This window comes from Crocodylus siamensis, chromosome 13 (assembly GCF_052110815.1).
Source record: "Crocodylus siamensis isolate JL-2025a chromosome 13, ASM5211081v1, whole genome shotgun sequence".
NCBI classification, from domain to species: Eukaryota; Metazoa; Chordata; order Crocodylia; family Crocodylidae; genus Crocodylus; species Crocodylus siamensis.
In genome coordinates this window covers 36,956,698-36,984,654 of record NC_143407.1, presented here as the reverse complement: position 1 = coordinate 36,984,654, position 27,957 = coordinate 36,956,698, and the positions used below count along the sequence as shown (strand labels likewise).

Genomic DNA, 27,957 nt, shown 5'->3' with positions numbered 1-27,957 from the left:
ATTTCCAGAATGAACACTGACCTCCTCCATTTTGGTAGCATATATAGGGGAATCGCCAGACGTTTCCCAGATCCACCGCATAGCCAATGACAGAAAGCAGAAAGTCCATTTTTTTACTCCAGGTCTCTCTCTCATCCAGCTCCATCAGCTGTTGTTGAGCTTCTGCCCCACACGTGGTGGAAGTTGTGGTGGTCGTTGTAGTCGTGGCTGCGGGAGCAGCGCACTGGACGTCTTCTCCATCTCCCACTCCGTTGCAGGGCACTGGGCTCTGAACTACTGAGAACCCGTTTGAGATCTGCTCTGCCTCCTCTTTGTTCCCCTGACCGGGGTGGACTTTACTGCCATCCTCCACCAGCCGCAGGGCAGATTTCGGGTTCCTGACTAGAAGTCCATTCTCTTTGCAGTCTTCTCCTTCCTTACAGTCCGAGAGCTCTTGCCTAGTGGTAAGGGGCAGGGTCTCATTATTAGATGTTGTCTTTTCCATTCTGCTAGTTAAACGATATTGCTCCTGTCCATTTGCAAGTGGACCTGGAACAGAGTCCCCTTGCGCTGTTCAGAGCTGTGCGCTCTGAAGCGCCACAAGATTCTTCTCTGGTCTTTATTTCCACTGGCTTGGAAGCACGCTGAGCTTCAAAGAAGGGAAAAACAGTTAACATCTGTGTCAAGGCTGGCTGGTGCTGATGGCTTTACAGCTTTGAGGAGTGTGCCTATCTTGTAGCCGGGTTTTTGGTTGTAGCATGTCCTTAAACCAAGAAGGCTACAGCCTGCCTGTATCCCGACTTTCCTTTTCCTAATTTCATCCTGCAACTTCCAGCAGTATCTCCTAAGTTTCACTCAACAGTAGGAGGAAGAACCTTTAAGTACGCAAAGGTTACTGAAATAAAATATTTAGATATTTATAGATTTGCAAATAATTTTTCATGATCCCCCCCCGGAAATCTCACCAGACATTTCTTGCAGAATCAGCCTGACTTGATAGATCCAGCAGGTTTGGAAAGCAGCTCAAGATAAGCATTTTGACTTCTAGGTGCTCACTTGAATTAGCTAAATATTTAGGTTCGTCCAATCCGAACCAGGGGAAAGATGCTGTGGAAGCTTAATACTGTTTTGGAAAATAGTGAAGGAAAAAACCAAATAGCAGTTGAAAGGGCGATACTGAGCTACCAACCTAACCGATAGCTCTGCCATTTGGGAGATGCACTTCAGGGTAATATAGAGCCTGGGAAAGCTGCGCCAATGGAGAGAGGACTGGATTTCTATCAAGCTTCACACAAAAGGGAGTCTGACTAGGGGCAACTTCGTCCTTTCTGAGCATGCTGAAATTCTCTCCTGGACAACACAGTGCCTTAGCTGAAAATGCTCTTTGAAAATCAAGTTCCTTCAAAGAGTGGTGCCCTTCCTTTCCTTTCTGCTTTGCATTCGCTTGCCTTTTCCCACAATGTAACAGGACAGGATGATAGATCACCTGCCCAATATCAAGCGACAGCATCACAGCGTGATACTTAGGAGAAGCCCTGGCTTCTTGTTCCTTTCTCCCCGCTCACCTGTCAGAATAGCCATGGGACAATAAGCTGCTTCGGAGAAAAAGGGTAAAGTAAAATTGCTTCTCCCTCAGAGCAAAGGCGAACAGGAGAACTCGCATTGTGAGCTCTCAGGCGACTCGCATTTGTTCTCAGGTCATTATCTGGAGCAACGCAGCTAGGACACAGACTGTGTTAAAGGAAGATCACAATGCAGCAGTCAGCCCTGGTAGCGTGAGGCACAGAGCTTGTCCTTCATTGCAAGCTGCCACCCAATGCTCTTGTACACGAGTGATGATGATTATGTATCTGTTTTATTTCCAAAGCATTTTATCAGTAATTATTATGACACTGTACAAAGAGGAATCAATACGCTCTACTTTACAAAGGGGGAAACTAGGGCTAGGAAGTGGAGTTACTGGCTGAAGGCTAGAGAGGGAATCATTGCACAGCCAGGATTAAACTCAGGAGCTCCTAATCACCCTTGTCCTCAGACCTTTAGACCTCACTTCTTCCTATTCATGGGCAGATGTAAGAGAAAAAGGGAGAGGCATAAGGGCAATCAGCAGGAAGGTGTCAAGATTATAAGCCTTTGAAGGTGTTACTAGAGCATCATAATTCATAGCTGCCCACTCTGTCCATGTGTTACGTTCTCTGTGTTCACAGAGATGATGTCTTTCATTTGAGAACAGGCACTGTCTAGGCAACACTGACTTCTCATCATAACACTAGTTAACAGTACTTTTCTAGCATTAGTTAATCATCCACAAAGAAACAGCTTCAGAACTTCTGCTGATAAAATAATTCTAGAACAAAGAAAAATGCTTTCGTTTACCTGCGAGACTTTAAAAGACCGTGCACTTTGCAGTCCAGACCCTTGCGCGCTTCCCCCAGGACCTCGTGCAGATGCGGGTATTGATCTCACTGACAGTAACAGACAAGACTTAGATGAGGCCGACATCAATCCCACTCCCCTTTCTGCATTGAGGAAGCTCCTTTCAGCACCAGGTGTGAAAATGGAAAAGTAACCTAAACTTGAGCCCTTTCTGGACTTTGTACATATGACTAGTATACTGGAAAGCAATAAAGAATGCTCATCTAATTACACCCACGTGATTGAATTTTCTGTACTTGAGATGTCAGCATTTCAGGTGTTTCCAGTCAGCATCATCTCTGCAAGTCCACGTTGGGTTGTTCTCCCCATTAACACTATTGCTGACACAACTAGCAGTTGCACAAGTGTAAATCACACAGGAAGGGGGCAGCTTATATTTGGTTATTGTGTTAGAGCTCATTTAGAGATAGGTCTGTTGTACAGCGCCGTGCCTCAAACAAGCCCAGCCGTCTTTAACCAAGTGAACGTGCGATCAGGTGTCGCGGACGTAACCTAGAGCTGGCAGACAGAGCCACGCAGCTAAATTCTGCTGCCCACATCTCAGCAGCTGCTGCAGGCTAGGCTGAAGAGGCGGGTCTCTAAACTGGGAGCTCAGTAAAAAGTTCAGGGCCAGAATGCCAAGTTTTTTAGGTAGTTAAAAAAAAAAAAAAAAAGGACCTAACTGGGATTTTCAGAAGGACCTGAGCAAGGTAAACGTCCAGTCAGTGAAGTCAAACGGAAATCAGGCATCTTATTCTGTCTATGGGCTTTTGAAAGTCCTCCGACCCACCTATCTGTATTTTCTGGTATCTAACTTCTCTTTGAGAATCTGGCCCCGGAGGTGGACCGACGTTAGCGGAAAACAACATGAAGCCTGGACTATCAGGGAAGGTACCTTTACACCGGAGACGAGAAAGGCCCCTGCGAGTGGAGCCTAGGCAGCCCTTCTCAGTATTAGTTTAAGCTTTTCAACTGGCATCTCCTGACAACAGACACTTACTATATCTACAACAAACACTTTGGGCAGCCATCCCATCCAATGAAATGTGCTCCTCAGCATCCAATGTAAACCGCTTCCCTAAGAGCTGGGGAAGAAAGATGGTAGAAAGCTGTGTGTGGGAGGCTCTGCGGCTGGACGGCACTGAGCAGCTCTGCCAGCTTACACCAACTTCCCATGTCGAGTGGCAAGCAAGAAAGAGTCCGCTGCTGGGGGCAGAGTAAAGGGCGTGCACAAGCAGCGGCGTGCCCTAGTGTTGCCGTTCTTCTGTTCCCAGCAAGAGCGAGACCAAACTCTCTGCAGGTGGTATTTCAGGCAAGACGGCGGCCATTTCATGAACATTGTGAATCACCTGCTTGAAAGTAATGGAGAGAGCAGGTTTATTAGTTGCCCAAACAGGAGTGAAAGGAAGTGATTTGTTAGCAAGACGAAGGAATATTCGACATCCAGGCTGAAACAGGAGTTTGACTGATTGTACTATATGTGTCGAATCCTTGATTATTCTTCGCACAGTGTGTCCATTTCATTGACACGGGAAAGAAGTTTCACATGCAGTACACCGGAGTATAGAGACAGGAGGTTTTTACCCGATTGTGTTTATGCAATGAACATGTTCTTCTCTGTGGAGGAAAGACAGCTGAATAAGCTTGCTCGTTTTTCTGGGTGTGTGACAAGTAAGCTAGTTGTCTGTCCAGAACAAAACTCCTTCCGGATCCCCTCTAGCCAAAATTCATAACGGAAAGGAAAGAAATACTGGATTAGCTTAAACATTTTGGTAAGATTTTCAGTAGAATTAACCTCCGGCCCACAAAATGGTTTGTGACCTCTCAGGGGCCATAGCTGAAACTGGAACCCTCCTTTATTGGGTGCGTCTATACATGCGCATTTACTGTGCAGTAACCAAAATTACTGTGCCGTAGGGGCATGCATCTACATGTGCAAGTCTGCACTGCGCAGTAAATACAGTGATTTACACTGACTTGAGTGTAAGTTTGATACCTGCGTCATGCAGGTATCAGATTGACTCCCAGTTAGTTCCTGCGCAGTAACAGTGTGTGTGTGGATTGACTTGGGACTAACTTTAGTCCCAAGTCAGTCCACATACAGTGTTAATGCACTTTAACGCCTGCATGTGTAGATGCAGGCCTATTCTCACTTACTGCACAGTAAATTTCAGCTGCTGTAAATGCATGTGTAGGCAACAATTAAAAGATTGTTACAGGTGTTTGGTTATGATGGGAAATCTCTGGAGCCAGCTTCACAGTTACATGACCATGTATATTCTTAGTAACAGAAGGTAAGCTGGAGGCCCAGGGGATGCTAAGAACTTTAGCTGGATATCCTGGGGAGAGTTATGCTAATACTGGAGGATCCCCCTTTTTATTGCTTGCCGGCCTCTCTCTGTTGCTGTAGTGTCTATTTCTTGTTGGCTATTTTAGCAAAAGACATAGTAATAACTGTTGACTATCTGTCTTTGTTCTGAGCTGTTGCAAAGGTCATGCTTACATAAATATGCATTGGCTCTTTATCAACAACTGAAATAGCTACAGACCAAAAAAATAAAAGCTAGTAGAGAACATGAGACCTGGAAACTGCAGTTAGTTTTCTGCTGCCTTCCACAAGTGTAGTATTTCAGGGGCCCTAAGCATCTCTCTCCCAGCTAACAGCTCACTGACCCCAAGACTGAAGTGTTGGGGGTACAGAAGAGGTGCCAGCTGAGAGCCTGGAAACTGCAGTCCTCATTTTCCAGTGAACCTCAGCTTTGCCTTAGCAAAACCGCATGGACAGGCATGAGAAACGTCTTTTGCATCTGTCAACCTTGGTGCCTCTGCAAATCATGCCAAACACCAGCGTCAACTGAATATATCATATTGGTTTAGTAGATACTAAACTGAAGCCACCTCATATTTGATGCTCAGTGATACTGGCCATGTCTGCACGTGCAGCAGACTGCACACTTGTTACTGCACGGTCCTGTCGCCGCATGGTTTTTTGTGACGCTAGTGCACAGTAGCATCGCGTCACGGTTAGTGCCCAGTAACTCTACTGCACGGTAGCAGCAAGCTACACCGCAATAGCTCGTTGCTTCTGCACCATACTGTCTCGTGTAGACGTGCCCACTGAGTGAGAAAGGCAGAGAAGAAATGCTGGTATCAGTACCTGAAGACATGAGACAAGCACTGTTAAAAACCATGAAACGCACAAATATCCTCATGTCTTCTGCAAGTAATAATTTTTGTTGTTCATAAATTCACTTTGACTTGGTGCAACATTCAAACTGACACAAGCAGCACTACAAATCAATCTGTCCAGCAAAAAAAGCTTGATTTTTCTGTTCCCTAAGCTTATGGAAAACTAATATTTGCCTTTAATCTGAATGTTGGCAAGAAGAGCAACACAGTCAAATCTGTCCTTCCATTAGCATTAAATCAGTTCTTGATGCCTCGGGGGAAGGCAGACCTCAGCGTTGCTTCATGCCAGCTGTGCAGTATTGCACATGAGACGGGGCATGGGTGTGTGCCTACCTTCCTGGGCCATGTGGCAATTAATGTATTCTCTACAGCACAAGATGTGCTCATCCTTAGCGGTCACAATTCTAAAAGTTAATACTGATCACAAAATTATCCTATTAAATCTGGCAGTAAGGAAGTACATGTATGTGCATACATCTTCCTTCAGATTAATTATATTTTCTTTTGTAATGTCCAAATGTATTGAACCACGCTTGAACCTTCTGCAATATCAGTCCCTGAATAAATCGTTATCAAGTTCCAGTAGAATGATTGTGACAGGTTTAATATCATTTTGAGCACAGATAGAAACCTATGCTCCTTCTGCATTACTTCTGTCCACTGCGGCACCAGCACCTGCTGAGATTTAAAAGGCTCCAGGCTGGAGAGTGAAAGGTTAATGAATATTTCCAGCAAATCCGAACAAACTAGTGTTTATTGTTGTTCATACTGTACATTGAAATAATCTCTCTTAATCTGGCCTGCATTGGGACTCATTTTACATGTAGATGTTGCTCGGCTTTGAATTGCGCTTTGCCCCGGAGACAGTTCACAAGGCAGACATACATGTACAAAGCCCAAGTAAATAGGCATTGAGAGCACAAAGCGGGAGGTTTCTTTGAAGGGATACAAACCGTTTAGCTAGCACAGGAGGCAACATAGTAACCAGAGCCCTCCTAAAACGTATATATATGCAAGGGGATTCGCAGGCACTGGACCTACGTAAGTATGGACTCAGAAATCCCTGGCCCTTTTCTGTTCCTTTCCTCAGCTCCACCTGTGTCCCCTGTGCCGGGTACCCACGGGACTAAAGGGCTGTGGAGGACCTTGTGCAACTCATCCCTACAGCAACGTTTTGCTTCCTGTGCGTGCAGGGGAGCAGGGGCTCCTTAATTCCTTTTCGTCTCTCTCCTTACACCTGTACAGCAGCACAGTCTACAAATGACCTTTAATTAAAATATGTATGTGATACGCTAGGTGCTGGCAGACCATGGTGATGAGAGGTGTTCAGCAAGGAGGAGTGACCAGTTCTAGCCAATTCATATTTAAAACCCGCCAGCATCACATTTCAGTTCCTTTTATTTCCGGTTTCTAGCAGAAAACCGTGTCGAGAACTGACACCCCAATGGTCGGATACTTTGCTACTAAATGTGCCTGTTTGTATCTATTAGAAACCAGATCAGTTTGGTTTCTAGAAGATCCTTCACTAATATCTGTCACTGCAGATCAACATATTTCACATATCCAAACCTGACACGCCTGCAATCGCCTGACAAACCGTGCTGGCTTGGAAATCGCACTGCTTGACCAGAGCCGCAGGAACTAGGCACAGAGAAGACACATCGGCTCACCTCTAGTCCACCCCTCAACTGGTGTTGGGTTAGTCACTGCACTTTGTTTTATTTATGCCTTATCTAGTCTAGTGGCAAATAATAAGTGAAGTGTCAGCCTAATTCAAAGCCCATTGAAGTCAGTGGGTCACAATGAATCTTTCATGTATTTTGGATCTGATCCAAGTCTCAAAGATTTGATGCATCTTAGGGTTTTAACTGCTGCCCATCACCTTAATGACTGAACACCTTATACGAAGCTTACAGAAAGGAGATGGTAACATAGATCTTGTATATGAATACTAGTTGCACTTAAAGGGGAATAACTGAGAAAGAGTGAGTTGCTGACATTAACACCGAGCAGTGCCATACTCTACAAGCAGTCGTACTGAAATCGGTGACCTTCCTAGCAGTGTTAACCAGACTATGAGTGGCAGGAGCAACACAGTTGTCTGGTGGGCTCTTGCATATGACCATACCCATTTATGCTATAAGTACCACGTGTGCAGCAACACAGCCTGGCATATTAAGGAAGGAATATCCACCTTCACTCTGAAGTCCATATTGCAACCTTGGTCTTATTTAATTCTCTATTTACCACTCCCATAGCTAGAGACCGTGTGACGAGGATTTACCTGTGTAATTCTTACAGAAGAAACACCACATACTAATGCCAAAGCTGCACACTGAAGTAGATGGTCCAATGCTATACATTTTAAAGACAGTCCAACTCATGGGAGGGGGCAAATATATTTTATGGCTGGAGACGGTACGGGAGTAGATAAACCTAGAGGGAATGATACTCTCCTTTTTCCCAGTATATATATATATAGCTTCTATGAAGACTCATAATGCATTAAATATCACAAAACTCCTAGAACATTGTCAGCAAGCATAAAAACTTGTTAATAATAATACATGCACATTGCATAACACGACACATGCACGTATGCACACAATACAGTTCAAAGACAGACTAGTAACAGGACATGTTTCTTGTTCTGATTATGTTTGTAATTTTTTATGGCTGGAGGAAGGAAAATGAATGGTCACAAAATGCCTTGATCTTACAACTTGTTACCAACTCATACAGCCTGGGTCCAAACTCTGCTGTAGTGCTTTCTGAAAATACTTGTACCCACGATGGTACAAGTCTACTCACATACACCATAACCGGCCAAACGTACAATGCTGCTGACCTATCTTTGGAAGAGAATTAAGACGTTAGCACCAGAAGCGACACTGCAGTGATCCATCCTCATGTCCTCAGGCTCCCTAGTGCTGCTCCTGGTTCAAAACTCAGCAGCACTTACGTCTGTGCAGGAGAGTATGAGAGAGAGGAGATGACATACATTTTCCATGCTAAGAGATCATTTGTTTTTTATTAGATTCCCACGGGGTTTTTTTGCTTTTTGGGGGGTTAATTTGGAGAGCTGTTTGAAACTCATTCCCTCCCCCTTGTTCAGTGCAGCCACAAGAGACATTTACTGAATGCCTAATTTCCAGAGAACGTCCTTAGAATCCTTATTGTTTCCAGGTTGCAGGGCAGAGAAGATTACGATCAATCCACTTAGCAGAAACGCTGACAGACAGACACATCGGTTGCATGACATTTAACCCAATGAAAGTGCCTGCCAATAAACAGCCCAAGTTCAGTCCCATGCTATAATATATCCCAGTATCCAATTTAAACTCCAAGTCCTTTTCTCTCCCTAAAGCTATGCCTTTCTTTTTGGGTCTCCCTTTCCTGTTCTGAATGCTTCAAGATACCTTTACTGTATCACTGAAAAAAGTTATATTAGAGTCCATTTTTGATGACATTACATTCTTACTGGCACTTCTGCTATGTTGAGCCAAATTGTAGGCAACTCAATCAGATGGCTAATTTCCCCAGTAAAAAGTAATTGCAATGTAAATACATTCATGGCATACTCTTCAGCTTATTCTATTGTGGTGTATATAAACCCTCTTGAAATAATATGTGATTATTTGAAATATAAAATCGCTGTTTTGGTCCTTTTAAAAGAAATGAGTTCACATTGATTTCTGTGTCCAATTCTGCCCTTTTCATGCATTTCTCTGTTAGTATATTTTTGGCTTGAATTTTAAAAGGGCTTTGCATGCTTTATAAACTAATTTCCAATGATCATAACACATTCTGCTGCAAGCATTTCTCTCCAACATTCATAGTTGTTGGACAAGTGCCTGAGTTAGGCAGTGGGCATGTCACAGCAGAACAGCAAGCAGAACCATGCACTTAGCAAAGTTTCTTCAAGATTTAAGTCATCCTTTCCCCAAAGACACAACAGCCGAGTCTGTCTCCCAACCCTCCAGAAGTTGCCGGGGGAACTTATACAGCGTTCGTTTAAAAAACAGCACTACAAAACGAGGAATTGAAAGGTCTTCTATCAAGTGATCATTGTCGCCTTGCAGCTCAGAATTGCAAGAGGTGAAAGTTAATGCAACTCAGATGCCCACCTGAAGCAGAAGGCAGTATCTTCCCCATAAAAGAGCCTGTGTCTAGCTCATATAGCATTAAAGAGCTGTGGGGTGAAAGCAAGATTAAAAGGTACCTGTCTTTCAGATGAATAGGAAGCGTCTTCCCCTGGAGTTATCCAAGCCTGAGCAACCCTGACCCTATGCTTACTTCAGAGCCTCTGAAACTCAGCCTGTGGGCAACTCAGCATCTTGTTGAGGTTTTTGTACACCAATCCCCCTCACATGGTCTGATTTCCAGATAATCTGCTGCCAAAGAGCTCTTTAAGAATTTTTGCGTCACTTTTAGTCAGCTAACTTTATGTTTCCCCAGGGCTGCAGCTCAGTTTTCCTCCTAGAGGTGGGTGGCTACATTTATATGTTCTGATCAGTTCAGGAGCGCAGGATCCAGCAAAGGCAGGCGAGTGAGCGAGAGGGAGGGAGGGAGGGAAGACGAACGGTTGAGGGATGAAGCTCCTGTCTCTCTCCTTACAGCCCTAAGTGTGTGGGTGGTAGGAACAAGAGGACAAAAACTGGGACTGAAGGCTTGAGGGAGGCAGTGAATTAGAAGTGTGCAGGTGAGTCTGGTAGATCAAAGAAAGAAGTTCTGGGGTTTTAGCTTATAATCGAGCAGAGAAAGGGCTAGTCATTAATCTTCCTGGTTCTTGAACACTTGCGTTCTTTTAATGCAGAAATATAAATGGGGAGTTGGCTTGGTTATAAGATGTCGCTGCAAGCTCCTTGAAAAGTGTGTTTGTCGGGCTTTAATTAATTAAGCAAGGAACTTCCCCTCTTCCTTCTGTGCTTTAAAATCCCCCAATGCGATCCCTGACATGAATGTTTTCTCTCCAAGCTCCTTCAGTGGAGACAAATGACTTGGACAGTTTGAAACTTAAACATTTTGTTTATAAAGATGGTAAATGGTGGACCAGTGAGCAAGTGCCTCGGTTGATAGGCAGAGCTGGAAAAGCAAGTAGAAAACCATATGAAAAAAATAGCTAACTTCAAGAACAACCAAGTCCCTGGTGTAAGCAACAGGCAGTCTGCAGAGATCTGCTCGGAGCAGTTCAGAAAGAACAGAAACTCAGAGAACAAACAAGCCTAGGGTTATAATCATTGCTTCCCTTTCTCTGGCCGCTAGCCCCCTTCGAAGGCCAGCCGGGGACTTAGCGTCGTGCGGCTGACGCCATCTCAAGGACAGTTGGAGTACTGGAACCAGACCCTCGTGTGCCTGAACCCAAAACCTTGCTTTTGTCCCCGGTACTGCTTCGTGCGCACTGCGCGAGCGTCGCTTTAATATCGCTAGAGCGTTCCTAGTCTTTTGCTTGAAGCTGAGGTAGACAGCAGTGTCAAACTGGCCTCCTTGCCGTTCATGATTGCATACCAGTTCCCCCACGTCCTCACCTTTCCAAAGTAAACAGTCCTAGTCATTTTAATCTCTCCTGCTCTAAAGAAGGCAAGTCAGAACCTACTTCCCCAACCCCCCTCCCATTGCAGGACCTGGAGAAGATGGAAATCCTCTCGTTTAAGATCTTAGCACAAAAGGTATCTGTTCAGGAATGCAATTGCAGAGCTCAACTCTGGATTTTAAAGATATTTGAACATTTTAAAGAGGATCCATCCTTTCCCCCTCCGACAGCATTTGCAGCCCTCCAGGACTGGGAGCCCACACCCGATTGTCCAGGCACGCGGATGCTGGCCTCTCACAGGAAGTATAACCTTTCGGTGTACGTTTTGCGATTCCTCCACATGCACACATATCGTTGTAGAAAGATTTAAGAATCAGTGTCTGGGGGGGGTTTATTATTATTTCTGTATCTCCACTGTACTTTCTGCTTGGAGCAGACTTTTATTACGGTTTCAGAAACAGTACGGAGCAGATTGTTTTGCTTAATGCTGGTAGTTAAATTGTGCTCGGCTGCTCGCACTGGTGACGCTCTGAGTCAGCAATGGGTAATTTTCCTAGAGCAGGTAAAGCTGCACGGTATACAGCAATGCGTTAAGACCAGACAACAGCCTTCACACCTTCTACTGAAGTATGGGGTTTTTTCATTTGGTCTGTAAAGTATCTAGGACGCTTTTTTTGGTAGCAGCTGACATGCAAGGCCACGCTCTCAACTTGATGGCACTTCTCTGTCTGTGATACCTTTTGAATGCCCTGTATGATCCCCTGCAGGCGCAAATTTTAGGGAAGATCTTAAGTACAACTGAGCAGAAACCTGTGGAGTTTGGAGAGGAACAGAAATCCAGGTACCCAAGCACAGAGGCACAAGAGCATCTCAGGAAAGTGACTGAAGAAATGGCCAAACCACTTTAGTCGAACCTGTCCAGCAACAAGCAGGAGGCAAGCCTCTGATGGGGGAATTGCGGCCAAAGTGGTTCGAGTGAACAGTGTTATAGAGGACTGAAAAATAGTCCTGCAATAGGATATATCAGACAACCTTACCCGGGGGTGCACCGTTAGCCCCACCCATAACAGTGCCTTGTGCGGCTTTGCCTTGCTTCACCATCAAACACAAAACACCAATATTTTACGGAACCAACAGCATTAAAATCCAGATCTGTTGTTTGTGTCCTTGGTTCATACGGGAACCAGAGTTTCACTTAAAAGCTTTGATGTTCTGCTCTGAAGTAAAATGGAAATGAAGATTTGATCATCCTTTCCCCTCATTTGCTAGCTACGTGGAGTATATGCGAGCTACGCGTGTTGAAGTGCCATGCTGTGCCACTTCTCATTAGTGTCATTTAGCAACAGCTCAATCTAAAATAGGGACAGGAAGGGATTCGTTCAATCCTTTACAAGATGGTGTCAGGTGGAAGGCTCCCACTTCTCTTCATTTTATACTTCTTGCTGATTTATATCTTTGAACACTAAAACTCAGAACCATCTAGTGATTATTGTGTGGTCTGTGAAGAAGTCATGGCATTTCTTAAGCCATTAGTTCATTTTCATCCATGCAGAGAGACTGCCAATCTCTCATTGGTTTCTTTTAGTTTTTCCCATTTTTCTTCCTGTGGGATGGAGTTTAAACTTTAAAAGCCCGGGTCAGGGTTTGTGGTTTCTTAGCAGGGCAGACCACTGGACACAGAGCGCTCCGTTTTGGACGGCTTGCTTACTGAGGTCTTCTGGCATCGCCATCTTCAGTCTGCTTTCTGCTTGGTTTGCTCGAGCAGCAGTGGGTACTTCTGCACGGCTCTAACCAAACAATCTGGCTGCCAGACTAACTGCTCGAAATAAGAGGAAAAATTATCATTATATCATGCTACTTTTTCGTATGTGGTAATGTGGTGTCCTGCCACAAAATTAAGGCACTTAGCCACTAGTCCAGAGTTGTGGCTTTGCTTTTCAGAGCAAGATCCTGGGCACGTTCGCTTGCTGACTTTCTTATTCTGTGATCCATTAACGATAGCTGCATGCAAAGGTGCTTTAAAAAGCTTTGCTTGCATGCAGTGCTCAACTGTCCAGACACTTACTGAGACCATCAGAAAGAGGTCTCCTGAATTAGTGCATGAAAAAACGTTTTATGCATGGAAGTTATTTGAAGGAAAGCTCCTCTCCTATAGCCAGTCCACATGTAAATCCCAGATCTTTTTTCCCCACATGCAAAACATACAGCCTAAATAAGGAAAAAGCACTGAGGTGCGTAGATTTTTTTCATTCCATCTTTAGCCTCTTTCTACCAACTGGAGATGAATGTTTCCTTGTAATCGGGATTTACTTCCCTTGCCACATCACAGTACTCTGAGCAGGCCAGATTTATGCCCAGATTGATGGAACAGAAATAATCAAGAATTGTTTAACATTAATCCTCTCTTCTTTGATCCAGTCCCTGGAAACCGACTGCAGTAAAATAAGCAGTTCCACGCTTCGGTTGACGTGCGAGGTGCACATCCGCCACACCACTCCCTTTTCCTGGGAAGGTGAGAAGATATTGAGATTCCTTTGGGACCATCAGCACCCTTGCTCTGCTCAGGACACCAAGACCTGAATTTTCAGAAGATTTTAAGGCGTATCATAGTCATGTATTATTTTTCCTGCTTTGTTAGCGTCTCAATTGCCTAAGCGAGGGCTGCCACAAAAATAGCTACATTTTTTTTCCTTCAGGACAAAGAAGGAACTTGGTTCAGGAAGCTGATAATAGTTCTCCGAGCCAAGAATGACCAAATTGCAGTCTCTTGCTGCCCCTTTGCTCTTGTTTCCCTAGCGGGAAAGCAAGGGGCATGCCGGTTAATATAGGGCAGGAAAAAAAAATAGCTTAGATTTCTTTAAACAACCATTCACATTTCTGGAGCTTAGTTTCATATTTCTTTAATTACAGAATAGTATTTGCATCTAAAAGTGGATCAGGTTCTTAGGGGATAGAAGTGAATGAGACTAAAAGCAAGGGGCAAGTTGCTTACGAACATGAACAAAAAATAAGTCACAATACTTCATACAGGTAGATATTTAAAAGGACAGCCAAGTGAACTGTAGTAAAGGAGAGGTTTTTGGTGTAATGCTTTTTACAGCTGGTGGGAATTCAGTTTGTACATCATGATTTTTAACCAACATGTCAAACACTGATGTTTTAAAATAAAGGAGAAGATGCTGATTTCTCAGCAGTCATTATAGTCACGAGTAGGTGAGGACTCCTACCTGTTTTATAAACCATAAGAGGCAGTTATAGGGCTATGCAGACAGGTTGGTGCTAAAGACTGAGGCTGAAAAGGCTGATGATCGGCAATTGAAAACCAGCATGAGGACACAGCTAAACGCAGAACAATCTAGTGGTCCCCCTGACAGCCTTGAAGGACTGTAAGACAAGTTAGCATGGGGCCACCGTTTGCTTAACAGCCCTCAGTATTAAAGGAGACAAAGAAAACTTGTATTTTTGCCTTATCCCTCTCACAATAAACTTCGAGCAGTGCTGGGTGTAGATATGCTCCTGCCTCTGCCAGACTGGCTCCATTTCATATAGCGTGTTTCAGCCACGTGAATTTTCTGTGCTTATTTGAAAGAGAAAGGGGAAGAAAGTCCCCAACGCTATTGTATAAACGGGACTGGAAAATATCTGGGTAAGAACAGCAGAGATAAGCTTATGCTGGACAATAGTTTGACATACTCCAAATTAAACAAAAATGGGCTTGAAAACAGTTTTTAAACATGTCAAACTCCATCAGCATCAGATCTGGCCTGGGTGAAGAAAATGCTAGTTGTTATGTCTCAAGAAAATGGTAACTTTGCAGGGTGGGCACAATCCAGCAGTAAATAACATGGAGGGAACAGAGGAATGCGTCTCTGCTTGTGACACTGCACACTCTGAACGCCTAGGACGTTGGACTTTGGGAAGGAAAAAGCCCACACACGCGTTAGTTATAGCACATACTTCCACGTAGGTCAGAAACGGAGGCCAAACACTGAAAGGCAGTAACCTTACTTGGTGCCCACAGTTCCACAAAAGCAGCCATTAGATGTACTTGATGCAGGCTTCCACAGACATTTCTTGTAGAAAACAAAAAGATGATAATCTCCTTTCCCACAGGGAATCCTGGACAGAGTCCAAGCTCCATCTCCAAAATCTGCTAAATTGGGAACACATGCAATGGAATTGCATCATGTACTAGTTTCAGGGTTGTGCTGGTGACTACTACTAAAAAGAAAAAATTGCAGGAGGTTGCAAGCAATTCTTTTTGCAGCTTGACACGCTTTTGCTTTCCTTTACACCAAGAATGATCAGGTCTCACTGAAGATAAAACTGAAAACCTTTTTATAGTAGAAAACCTAATCATAACAAAGGGATAGTTTTGCTAGAAAAGGGGAATCAAAAACAGCAGCATCTTAGGTATGGTAGGATGACACTTGTACTTGCTTTTTGACCTCTAATATTGCCTTTGCACCTTTTGTCCCCAAGAACTATATAGATTCCCTGTAGAAACCACTTCTCTGAAAAGCCCACACCATCCTAACTGAAACATCAGGCTAGGGAAAGCAGAATCAATGAAGTGTGGCCAGGACAGTACAATAACTCTTGTAGTAAGTACTGTAGGGCCTGCAAATGGGTCCAGCTCATTTGTGTTATTATTCCCAGCTAATAGCTCAGACAGCACTGCAGCCTCTGCTAATACCTGCCAATTCAGAGAATGGCATTTACAGCCGACTGGGTTACCCTGCAGGCCAACATCATCTTTGCACGTGGTATCTGGCACTCTCATAGCCGCGATGCAGTTCCCGCGTGTGCACTTCAGAGGTAGGCATGTCTCTCTCGAATCACCAGTGCAAGAAAAAGAAAAAAAAATCATGCTTAACATTTCACCTTTTTCTGATAAAGTAGCAGCTCACTCATCTTCTTAAGCCTCATGATTTGCAGAGGGATAAAGCTTTTCGGGAAGGAGCGAGAGTCATACTGCAGCTTCCACATTCCTTTGGCTACTCTAGGAACAAAGGCAAGCAGCCCTTGTTGTGGATCTGGTTCAGAGCCATGGTACATCAAGCATCCTATTGCTTTGCTTGTCCTTAAATCAACCAACCTTTCCCAATGATACCTTCTAATGCACAGTTCAATTTTAGTGCTGTTCTTTGTTCTCTCTGCCCTCTTCCTCCCCCCCCAGTGACTAAAGTCTCAGTGCAGAACAGCAAAAGTCACATCACCACAGACAGTCATGCTAGTGTTAGTTTGGCCTGATTAGATCAAAGCATTTCCACAGTGCTCAGTCACCATGGTATTTGAGTGCCTGTAGCGTGCATGAGATGGTGTGTTTGTACTCCTCTTCATCCTGGGTGGGAGGAGAGCCTTGGCAACTACCATTGAGAAGATAAAGCAGCATGGCTTGTTGATCTGCTGGTGTTTCGAATCCAAGGGCTGTTTGTGGGTCACTAACACCTTTCCCCATCTAATACAATTGCATGCAGATAAATTAAAATAAAAAGAGAACAAAGCTATGCCGGTCACTTAAGAAAGTGTTTATTCAAAAGCTTCATAGCACCATCTATTTGTTGAAAATATCCAAATAAAATGCAGTAATTAAAAACAGTTTTGCTTGAGCATCACATTCTTTGACTCTTGCCTATAAACGTATTTATGGTTGTTCTTGGTAATCTTATTGAAAAATAACGCTGCCACAGACCTGATACTGATTCTGGGGTGTATTAAGCATGTTGAGGAAGAGACTGTCTTCCCCTTGTGCTGCAAGAAAGGTTTTGAAAAGTTACTATATGAGGAAAGCGCTGCCTTCTCAGAGCGTGTCTTCTTAAGACCTGCTCCTGATGTACAGCAAAAAAAGCCAAACACTGAAATGCCTCCAAGGAAAGCAAGTGCTCATTTTAAATATTAGTTTTATAGTAAAAACAAAAAAACAAAAAACAAAACAAAAAAAAACCAGGGACATTCAGTATTTAAGTATTTCCTTATTTGTCCTAATACCACTCATCTATTTTTGCTAAAATATGGCCATCTATCCCACCGTTCTTTGTAGAAGACTGGTCAAAAACAGTTCTACAGACTTATGTCGATTTTATTAAAAACAGCAAGATTCTTAAAAAAAAATTTCAAACCCCGACTGAAAGCGCTTTAAATTAGTATCATGAAGTTTTTCTCCTTGCAGAGCAGCCCCTCTGAGAACTTTTTGTTTGGCCATCCAATTAAGCGCTATTTCCCAAGAAGATCCTTAGCATACATGTCAAGACTTATGGACCAAGTTGAGTACTTTGGTCACATGAACATTTGGCTATGGCTTTCAACCAGTAGGATTCTCTATTGCATCTACTTCAGGAGGCAAATACTTTGAAGTTCACTTTGCTAAAGCACCCATGGGGTCCCAAGCTGGCAAGACAATGGGAACCTGTTGCATCACTGCCAGGACGTCCTCTGGCACGTGTTTCTTATCCACCACGACTTCATACACATACTCAGAAAACCAGTCATCAGTCATAAGCAGGTAACCTGGAAATGAAAACAGAGTTTTAGTTACTATGGAAGAAATGCTGTTGATCTAGGAAGGCTTGATCCCATGCCAAGAGGTCTCACACATCTATCAGAAATATCACCATATTTCCATAGCATCTTTCAGTCGTTTGCAGCAGCCAACTTTGACTTCATCTTTGTGAAGAAACCTCAAACTTCCCTGGTTTGGGGGAAGAATAAAGAGGGTAATTTCTTCTCTCAAGCCCAAAGCTAATCTCTCTCTGGCCAAAATAAGCTGTGAGGATAAACCATACCTTGTAATTCCAGTTCTCCCCCTGTACTAAAAGCTCGTGCTGGGAAGTCCCAGTTGAAAAGCCTTCAAAATGGCATAAGATAAGAGCCTAAATCTAGAACATCTCTTCTTCTGGTATCAAACTGCTCCCTTGAGCCGATTAGCTTCCCCCCTTCTGGGAAATTCAAGGGGAACTGCTAACATGCACCGTCCGGGAAAGGGAGAAGGTGCCTTTGGTAGAAGACAGAGATGAAGAAGCTTTGTGTAATAAAGTTCCTCTTGTCCCTGTAACAATATCATCACACAATCAAATGAAACAAGAAAATGCCCAAAGAATATGGACAATAAGCTCATCTATCTATACCATCTTGTCTGTAAAGCAAGAGATCAGATTGAATTCCCATAAATTAAAAAGCCTATCAATTGTAATCCAGCCTAAAAGCCATTCTGGAAGTACTGCAAGGGGAGCCGTCTTGATTACTCTCTCTCTTCAGGATATGAGTTCCTTGGGGGACACAAAAACCTCTCATTCCCGACAGCCCACAAGTAATTGCACCTTGAGAGGATAATGAACTCTCTGCCTCGGTGACTGTTGCCATTCTGCCTGACGGTGCCGATTAGGATCGTGATGTCTGAACAAGGAGGAAGTGCCAAGTACAACTTCAGAACATGCAAATAAGGAGGGGCACTGTTCACGACCGTGCCTACAGGCCTTCTTGGCAAATGCCGGCATCGTTTTCTTTGTTAGGAGCAGTTGGGCACATGCCTTCGGGAATGCGATGGGTACACCCCAGTAGGCTGCCCCAACACAATCGTGGCCTCTGCAGGCCAGCTAAAGGGGTGAATGGAAGCAGGAGGGGGAGTCTGCTATATTTTGGGCAGAAGGGACAGTGGAGTCCCACCTGGAGCCAGCAGTCTAGCCATTCTATTTTAGCTGCCCGTAAGTTTATGAAATGAAGGAGACGGGAAACGAGAACGCCCGACTTGTCCCTTCGTGTGCTGACAAGCGCCCAGTCAGCACACGACTCCTTCCGAATACCTTCGGAGCAGACAGTCGTGCACGACTCTACTGAAGGCAGCATTTATAATGTACAACCAGCTAGCAAAGCAAGGGTGGTTCAGAGGCTAAGCACTAGTGGAGGACCTGGGAGATCGAAGTTCAAGCCCCTGGTCTGCCACAGATTTCCTCTTGGACTTTGGGCAGATCACTTGGCACTCCTGCCTGCTAGCTCACCCAGTACACACTACGATAATGATACTCCCCTGCCAGGGAGTAAAGAAATTAAGGATTGCAAGATGATCCGATACGCCAGTAAAATTCCTAAGAAAGCGATGGGATATGGCTGTCATCGAGCAGCCAGAAGAAGAAGAGTCAAAAGGGGTGACAGCCTGACAACTGTTTATGTGCTGCTAGCTGGGGATAAGAAAGCCTTCTCTTCCTGCCAAAACACACAGAAGGACCCCTGTAGAACAGATGCATTAATTGATTCATTGTTCACCTTTCAAGACCTCTTCCTTGCTTTTAAAAAGACAGCTTATTGGATAAACCGGGTTCAAAGTTAGGTAACCCTGTACCGATTCCCCAGGACACACAAAATAAGCAGAGCAAATGAACTCGCCTGGAGGGTTATAAGATGCCAGTAAGATATAGAATGGATTTCTCTCTTGAAAAGGGATTTTTCCCTTAAAAAAGCAGTGCATGTCAACAGCAGCACTCATTCCTTGGAAAATGGCAGCATGGATTCACAAAAAGTTCAACAACAGAGATTCTTGTAGAGGCCACACCAGCTGTTCCAAGGGCTGTCCCCACCCCCCACCCCCAGGACTTGCAGCAGATAGGGGTTTCAATATCCCCCTCCCAACCGCTGCACTGTGCAGGACCCCCCTTCGGGGAGAAGGCACAATCATCAGCACTTCATTCCTGGTGGTTTTTATTTTGGGTGCTAGCTGCACTTCCAGCACTACCAAATCGAGGCGAGCGGGCATGCAGTCTCCCACTGTCCGACGCTGTATGCAGAGCTGTGAAAAAGGAGCCCCGAGAAGGCTGAAGGAGGAACGCAAGCAGTGCCTGTATCCCACTGCCACCACCGTCCTCTCCGGAACCCAGAAATCTAATCTCTGCCGCAGGGATTCAGCCAACGCCCTTTATCAGCCTGTTCAAGAAACAGCGATGCTGAGGTTTTGTTATCTTATCCCCCACACCCGACCGGGCCTCGGCTGTGATGGGCCAAGTCGAACATCATTCTTGACATCGTCCCTAGCGAGAAGGATACTAGGCCTCTGCACTGGGCTTGTCCAGGTGCAGCTTTGCAGGATTTGAAGCAGTGTGGTGCCACCCAATTCCTTCACGAGGCATATAAGATGTGCTCACTGCCAGGCTGCCTCAGAAATCGAACAGGAGCACTAGGCTATCCAAACTCAAGTCCTGAGCTTGCTTAGCAGGAACACGGAGGAGGCAGGAAGGGGGAAGAACCGTCATGTCTCATGTGACTTCTCAAATTAATCAATCGTTCTGGCCAGTGTCCAAGAAAGATTACTCTCAAGAGATGCATCTAGTTGCCTTCAGCTGAATGGAAGGGTGTAGCGAGACCCAGAATGGAGTTAGGATTCACCTCCCCCAAACTTGCATCTGAAGCAAAAAAAAGGTCGAGCCAATGAAATAAGTCTGATGAAACATTTAAAGTCGCAAAATTTTCCAGATAGCTAGGAAGAAAACATAGGCAGTGACCAAGGCTTTCTACATAAAGGAACCGCTTGCAGTAGAGCAAGCTAAATAATGCACTACCCTGCATGGATGAGATAATTCATGCAAGTGCTGTACGCACAATACATGCAGGTAGACAGCATGGGAAGGGTTTTATGCTATTATGCTCGGCAAGATAATACCGGTATCAGAGAAGGCAACTTCTTTTGAAGTTCTAGGAAAGTAAGGCTGGAAGAGACCTCATGGAGGTTCGTCATCTAATCTGCCCTCCTGCTCCACCCTGAAGGAACTCAAGCAACAACTAAATAATTGTAGGACGACTCGTTCATGTAAAATGAGCTCACTTCTGTAACATTTCAGGTAGAAGGTATAACCTTTTCTAAACAGCAGCTTCAGCTGCAGTGTTGGTGAAGTACAGGCTCCGCACAGTAAACCAAGGAGTACCAAGTAACCTAGCTAGCTTTCAGCTTGTTATTACCAACTCTGAAACCTGTGGTGCTACATTCCCACTTCTGCAATTAAGGCAGACTTTTCTTGGGTTGACAGCCAAGGAGAGGGTCCTGCCCAGATCTGGCAGGGCACCTCAGTCCCAAGCCAGTAGCATCCACTCACAGTCCAGCCTCGTGCCCGTTTGCACAGCTCTGCCAGCGCACTTCCACCACCGCCCTTCGCTGCCTCAGATCTGGAGCTCTCCTGAGCAGACTCTTCCTTTTCAGATTAAGCAAATCTTTGCTCACTAATGGACAATACCCCCCAAAACACTGAGGCCATTTAGTTCATTTTGCTTGCGACTAAAAACCTGATCAATCAATCTACTCAACGACAGGAGCGGAGCTGTTACCGACTGATCCAACTAGGACTTCCGCTTACCTTGGATGGTTATTCACCCTTTCGCCTGCACGACCCAGTCAGTGTTTCCAAGTACTTCACTCAAAGGGCACTTACTCAGCAAATTCACCAAAACATCTTTACAGGACTATACCACTGTACCATTTAAGCCCTAACAAATGCTGAACTGCGCATATGTAAAGCGGGACAAGTGAACACATGTTTTTTTCCCCTTGAAGCATTCCTCTGTAATAAAGGTTAGCAGCACATAATTACAAATTCAGGAAGATGGCTTCTTGCAAGAGAAATCCCCAGGAACAATGCATCAGTCACCAGACCCTATGCTTTTAAAGAAGAAGGAAAAAAGTGGCTGATGTATTGACCTCGAGTCTCCATACAACCTCTATCCATCCCACTGGCCAGGATGTGCCGAGATAATTATTAGTACATAAAAAACTTCAGAAAAATAGAGGGCTGAAAAAAAAAAAAAACCACAATCGATTTAAATTTTTGCAAGAAGAGGAAGCTAAAAGTTCATCGTTATAATCCCAGATGCGTCTCCACAACACAATACTGTGAAGTACTTCTGCTCACAGTGTTGACTGGAGCCAGGCCACATTTCAGCCCCTGTTTTTCCAATGTAGTAAACTCACCTGAGCAAAATTAGATGATATATTGATAGATAAGTCATCTCTCAAACCAATACTGTAGTAGGGCTGGTGTGTTAAAGCCATGATTATCCAGGGAATGTGTGAGAAACGAAGGATTGTTTTCACTATGTTTTACTGGACCAACTGTATAGTTGGGGAGAGAATAAGCTTTGGGGGAAGGGGGGGAAGTGTGCAAAATATTGCACAATACTGTAGAAAAGCTAGGCATGAATTATGCCTCTGTCAACTTGTGCATCAACCAGTGTGGTGAGGTTCCAGAGATGAGAAAACTAGCCAGCAGAGCTAACCAGAAAGATAAAAGAAGTCTCCCCTTTGGTCTAATAAAAGGTATCATTTCTACCACCAGTTCTGATTCCTAAAGTCTCCCCATAATATTTTTACTTGCAATTTTCTTTCTTTCTTATTTACAATGATAAAGTATTTTTGATGGGCTACATGCTAGCAGAATTCTCAGAAGTGATCACTATCATGCTTGGTCTTGAAAAGCAGTTGCCAACTTATCTATCAGCTCTTTATTAAAAGGCTTTCTAGAATCCCAGGTTTTTTTAGAATAAAGCGCTAGCTTGTTTTCAGATGGGGGGGGCGGAAATCACGTTTTGCAGCAAAAGATTAAAAGCAACAGAACAGCAATGACCTTCTCCCTCCCTGACAAGCTTATTAGACACATTAATATTAAAAACTTTTACTATTTTTCACTAGAGACAGCATTGAAGACTGGATGAGCATTTGACAAACTAACCCGAAGTTGAGAACAAACCCCTTGCTATTGTGTTAGTTTCCATGAACCACTGCAACACATAGACATCTTTCTTAAAAGTCCTTCTAGAGAGGCCCTGCCGGCTGCAGGTACGACCACACTCTTGGCCGCAGTCTGGCATCACGACAAGTGAAAACAAAGCCGACTACAGGAAATCACCAGTAAAGCACTCAGCTCTGCAGGGGACCACACTCTTGAGTTTTAAGGCTGCCTCCAATTTATAATAATAATTCCCACAAGTGTGCATGTAATCCAACAGTGAGAAGAAGTCATTCGAGTTCTCCCAAAGGGGAAGCAGCCGATGATTTGTTAATTAAACAGAATTATTGGCAGTTAAAATGTATGCAGAGACCAAATCTAGACCACTACCTGGTGGTAAATCTTGGCCTTGCTCCACTCATCTTTTCATGCAGAAATTAAGCTTTAAACGATCCGATTGCCAGAAGTTACAGTACAAAGCCAAGCTGTCCCCCGGATGATGCATACCATGCGCTTCTGGTTGCCTTCACATCTGGAATTTCAATGCTCTATGCAAATGTTACTGAACTGGGCACCCCAGCATACAAGAGTTGTATTACTTACAGCATCTTACTTCTCCATTCATTGACTTCAAAAAGATTCCCAACTTTTGCTTCGGTGAGATGGCTAAAACAATTTCACTGTGCCTGGCCCAGCTATTACAAACTATGCTGCTTCTTTAAACTAAAGGTACTAGCATCAACTGAAGATAAGCTGCCTTAATCCACTTTACCCATTGGCTCAGCCCAGGCCTAGAATACAGGAAACCTTAGCAGCAACTGAGCCTCTGTATCTCAATCCTGAACACAGCATCTCTGAGAGCCAAGACAGCTTCCAGTGGTCTGGCTGGGGTACTTAGTGAGGAATTTCAGTAAAAACTCAGCCCTTCTTATACCTTCCCCACAATTCCTCCCCCCCAAAACAAACTTCATTTAGAAAGATAGCTCATAATCTGTGTCCATTAAAATGAGCACAGCCATCTGTTGACGTGTCACACTTGGTACAGCTGTGTCTGCAAACACAGCTTTGGAGCAGGCCATACCGAAGGCTACTACGCAGCAATCCAAGCTCAGGATTCTAATCCTCAAGTCGGACCTGGAGGCCTTAGGAAAACCTTATGCTATTCTGCGGTTAATTTGTCTACCTGGGTCTTAAAATACTAAGCCTTGGCTGGGATGACATAGTTGGGGTTGGACTAGATGCGACCCCGAGGTCCCTTCAACCTGAATTTTCTATGGTTCCATGATGTTGCAGTGTCTCACTTGGGGCACAGAGGCCGTTTGCAACCTACAGAATCCTAGCAAAAGAGCCCTGCTCCTATTCCCATTATTTTCATACATGAAGGGCAGCAGCAGGGTCCCATGTCTATGAACCGTGTTACCTTTACAGCCACGCTCTTCACCCCAGGAGTTTTCCACTCTCCACTTCTCAAACGATCCTTCTTGTTCATCCTGGAACAAACACGCATGGTTAAACAGTTCAATGGCTGGCTTCACATGCCCAGTCACCAGCTCCACTTCTAAAACCATTACCCCCACCACCAGCACGACACTTGAATTCTCTTCTAGGACACCATCTACCAGGTTACTTATGCTGTGCATCAAGCACAGGAGAGTTATTCCATTTCTAAAAGCTGTCTGTCTAGTTCAGGTCATCATCCCATTATTAGATAACAAGCATTTAACAAAACAAGAAAGTCACAATCCCATTTAAAAACTCCAAGGACTTTGCTCAGGTGCGTTGCAAACAGTGGCTCTGTCTGGATCTCAGTCGAGATCCAACACCTAGCACGGTACTTGTTCCAAACGGAAAGAGTCTCCGAGCAGGTCGAGATGCATGACTAGCACAACGCTAACACAAGTGACCAAGGGGCTGAAGTTTATAAAACAGTCCTTTTTCCTTGCAGCTATCTTGGCAACAGAAGTATGCTAAAACATGTGGTTTCCTAGTCATAGCTTGGGTACATCACTCCAGATGCTTGGAACTGGACGTTTTTAGGTTTTGAGTCGACAGTGTTTACCAAATAAAGACAGGACAGCATCTGTGACTGTTTCTAGAAGCCTGGTTACATTTTATAGTGTGGTTGGGTTTCTCCTTTCCTGCGACTAGGTACGTTAATGGATTTGAAAGATTTAAGCTATTGAAATACTTGCACCCGTCAGAAATAAAATACCAGCTTGTTTCACTATATTCTAGATAAACCTATGAAAAAAATAAATCACTGTTTAGACAATAAAAATAGTTCAGGGAAAACAAGATTTCCTGTTTCAGCACAGCCCACAGCTGGGGGGAGGTGAGCTCATTTCCGCATTCAAAGGAGACAAAAATTCGTGGACCTGTCTGGACCAATTCGAACACGTCACACGAACAAGCGGCTGTGCCCCCGCACATAGTGTTTCATTACAGAGAAACGTAACTTTTCTAATTAAAAAAAACACACGAGAGGTCTTGTGCCCCTCTCCACGCCCCAGTGTTTCCTCCCAACAGACAAATGTCGTCTCTCAGTGGGGAAGAAACACGGGCTTGTTGGTGGGAGGGGTTGTTATTCTGGTGAAATGCTTTTCCCGTCTGCTCTCACAACCTACAAGGCCTCTTCCCACATCGGCAACAGTGCTGTAATTCAGCTGGAAAACACAGGAGCTTCTTACTGTGCTTTTCTCACTCTAACCCTGTCCCATCTATTAACATCTTGGCCCTGCAGTGAAGGGATGCCGCTCTCTCCTCTCACACACTACCAGCTTTGGCCTTCAAGGTCTTTTCTTCCCAATGGGAATATGCCAACTTTTGTATCACTTCTTTGCTTTTAAAAGGCTCAAAGTCTGCTGACTTTTGCAGCCTTCATGGGGCTCCATGCCTGCTTTCTCCCAGAAAAAATTAAGCCAGTTACAGCCACGTAGGAAACGACAGATCACTGTTTCCACACAAACGCTGCAAGTCGCCTACACCACCAGGCACTTTCCATGAACTTCCGGCGAGCTTAAAAATTTAAGCTTAAATCAGTTCAAACCGAACCGCTCTAACGTCTTTGTACAGTTAAACCGTCTGAAATATTTCAACCAATCTTGGCATGTTGTCCCCACAATGTTTCTGTGGGCTTGTGCAGTCTCCCCAAACGCAGTGCTCCTCCAAGCTGAACCAGAAACTTTGTTTCAGTAATCTCTGATGCGTTTCCTAGTCCTTTAGAACTACACCAGCAAGGACAAAGGACACAACTTGAAGAATAGCACAAAAGCTATGTAGACGTGCTAAACCGCTTTCCACCAAACCAATTTTAGTTGTGTAGCAGACAAGATTTCCATCCAGGTTCAGCTGAAGAGCCCTCGTGGGTTAATGTACATTGCACTTACCGGGGGTGGGGGTGGGGGGTGGAAATCTACTGTTTCCATGCACATATCAAGCCTGTAGAAGCCCTGGGAAGAAAACTGCTTTATCTGCTAGCTATTTCTAGATGCAGTGCTGCTGCTCTGTCCTTCCCATGAGAATATAAGTGCATGCCTTTTCCTTTCCTTTGATATCTTCTCTTGTTAGTGATTTGAATGATAGAAGTAGAGATAACTAGTCTTTGAAAAACTTGCTCATCTATCCTTTGATAGCCAGATAGCCACACTAGCAGTAGGTAAGTTAAACTACAAGAGATAAGATTAAAACAAAGGAAAAAAAATAATCTTAAAACACGATACTCAATCTCTACCAAAGGAAGAAAACTGAGCCCATTCTCAAACACTTCCTGGCATATAAAAACTGGGTTGAACAGAGTTAATCCATGTCCATTTATAATCTATGTCAAACTTGCCTTTTAAAAGAAAAATTACATTGTAAAATTGAAAGCAAAAAAGATAAAAGGAAAATCCCACTGCAATCAAAAACCTTTTACACAACAGGTAAAAAAAATAAATAATGCTTCAGTGGATTTACAACTGCCTATCAAAGCTCCTTCAGATTAAGTTAGGATTTATAAATGACATGTTCGGACATAACAAATTTTGGACAGGGAAAATGCCTCGTATTTGGGCTTTTTCTAGTGTGAAAAAGGCACTACTGCTTTTAAGTGATCTCTTGGTTGTCCAAGTACCATTGGCCATGTTCCTCAAGACCACAATCAAATCCTGTTCTGTTTACAAGCACATGGAAGTTTTCACTTCACAAGCCTTCCTTGTTCATCAAAATTCAGAGTAACGTGACAGCACACCAGAGCCCTGATCATTTAGTCTCTTCTCCAGTTTATTTTACTGGAGGTCACAATTTCAGCAAATACTACAACTTGGAGCTCCGCAGCGACCTGGCGCTGCAACGTCTTCTTCACTGGTGGAGGCAGCACAGTTGAGCAATACCGATTTGTGTGCGTCTTACTGGATACTTTAGTGCCTCCTGCTGGTAGTTCAAGCAGGTTATAGCACATATGTTTGGTGCCATAAAAAAACCCCAAGATTTGATTAAGCAGCAGAACAGAGAAGGCTGTTATTCATTATAGCTGATTCTCTGCTTAGGAAGACCAATGAGAATCCACATACCATTTAGATCCATCTACATTGCATTTTCAGGTTTCAGAATATACGAGTCAAATTTCTGCCTTCTTTTTAAGAAGGGATGTTCTAGGCAGGATAAAGCTATGCCTGCCCCTTGCCTAGAATTCTTCCCTCCCTGGTAAGTTAGTATTTTCAGTTTTTCCAAGCCCTCGCACAGGCCCAAGTGACTCGGGTAAGCCCCAGACATTATGCACAACTGCGACATCATGATCTCATACTGACCTTCCGCAGAACAACCTATGCATTATGAATGAGCCTTGAGCACACAAACAAGCCACAGGAAAATTCAAATACATCTGTGCAAACACCACGAGTGCTTGTGGAAGGGATCATACCTTGTCTGTGACGGCAGTGAGGACCATGGCATGGGTCATCAAAGACTCTCCAAACAGCAGCCGCTCTGCTTTGTTCATGTTCTTGACAGAGACGCCGAACACCAGGTCATGATTAAATCTATAATGAAGCCATACACACATGGGCATCAATATGGATGGAGGGAACAGCATTTTTATTATAAACAGGAGGTGCTTATAATAGCATCCAGCAGGATGGAGTGGAATGCAGGGTAGCAAGC

At 44.1% G+C, this 27,957-nt stretch overlaps 2 protein-coding genes across 4 annotated transcripts in view; both read right to left on the bottom strand.

The window, feature by feature from the left end:
- The window catches only part of SLC6A4 (solute carrier family 6 member 4), a 28,838-nt gene extending 18,813 nt beyond the window's left edge, over positions 1-10,025 (bottom strand). Inside the window, exons 1-2 of one of the 3 annotated variants that reach the window (XM_090026580.1) lie at positions 9,806-10,025; positions 22-628 (exon numbers count right to left, since the gene is read on the bottom strand). In XM_090026580.1, coding sequence (XP_089882706.1) covers positions 22-484 — 463 coding nt within the window. In that variant the 5' untranslated portion in view covers positions 485-628; positions 9,806-10,025. Of the gene's footprint in view, positions 1-21; positions 4,462-9,805 lie in introns of those variants that run through there. The other 2 variants (XM_090026581.1, XM_090026579.1) reach the window with 2 other exon arrangements.
- Positions 10,026-16,631: 6,606 nt separating this feature from the next.
- BLMH (bleomycin hydrolase) overlaps positions 16,632-27,957 on the bottom strand; it is a 32,172-nt gene continuing 20,846 nt past the window's right edge. Inside the window, exons 10-12 of the mRNA XM_090025465.1 lie at positions 27,719-27,836; positions 24,239-24,308; positions 16,632-17,626 (exon numbers count right to left, since the gene is read on the bottom strand). Coding sequence (XP_089881591.1) covers positions 17,475-17,626; positions 24,239-24,308; positions 27,719-27,836 — 340 coding nt within the window. The 3' untranslated portion in view covers positions 16,632-17,474. The remainder of the gene's footprint in view (positions 17,627-24,238; positions 24,309-27,718; positions 27,837-27,957) is intronic.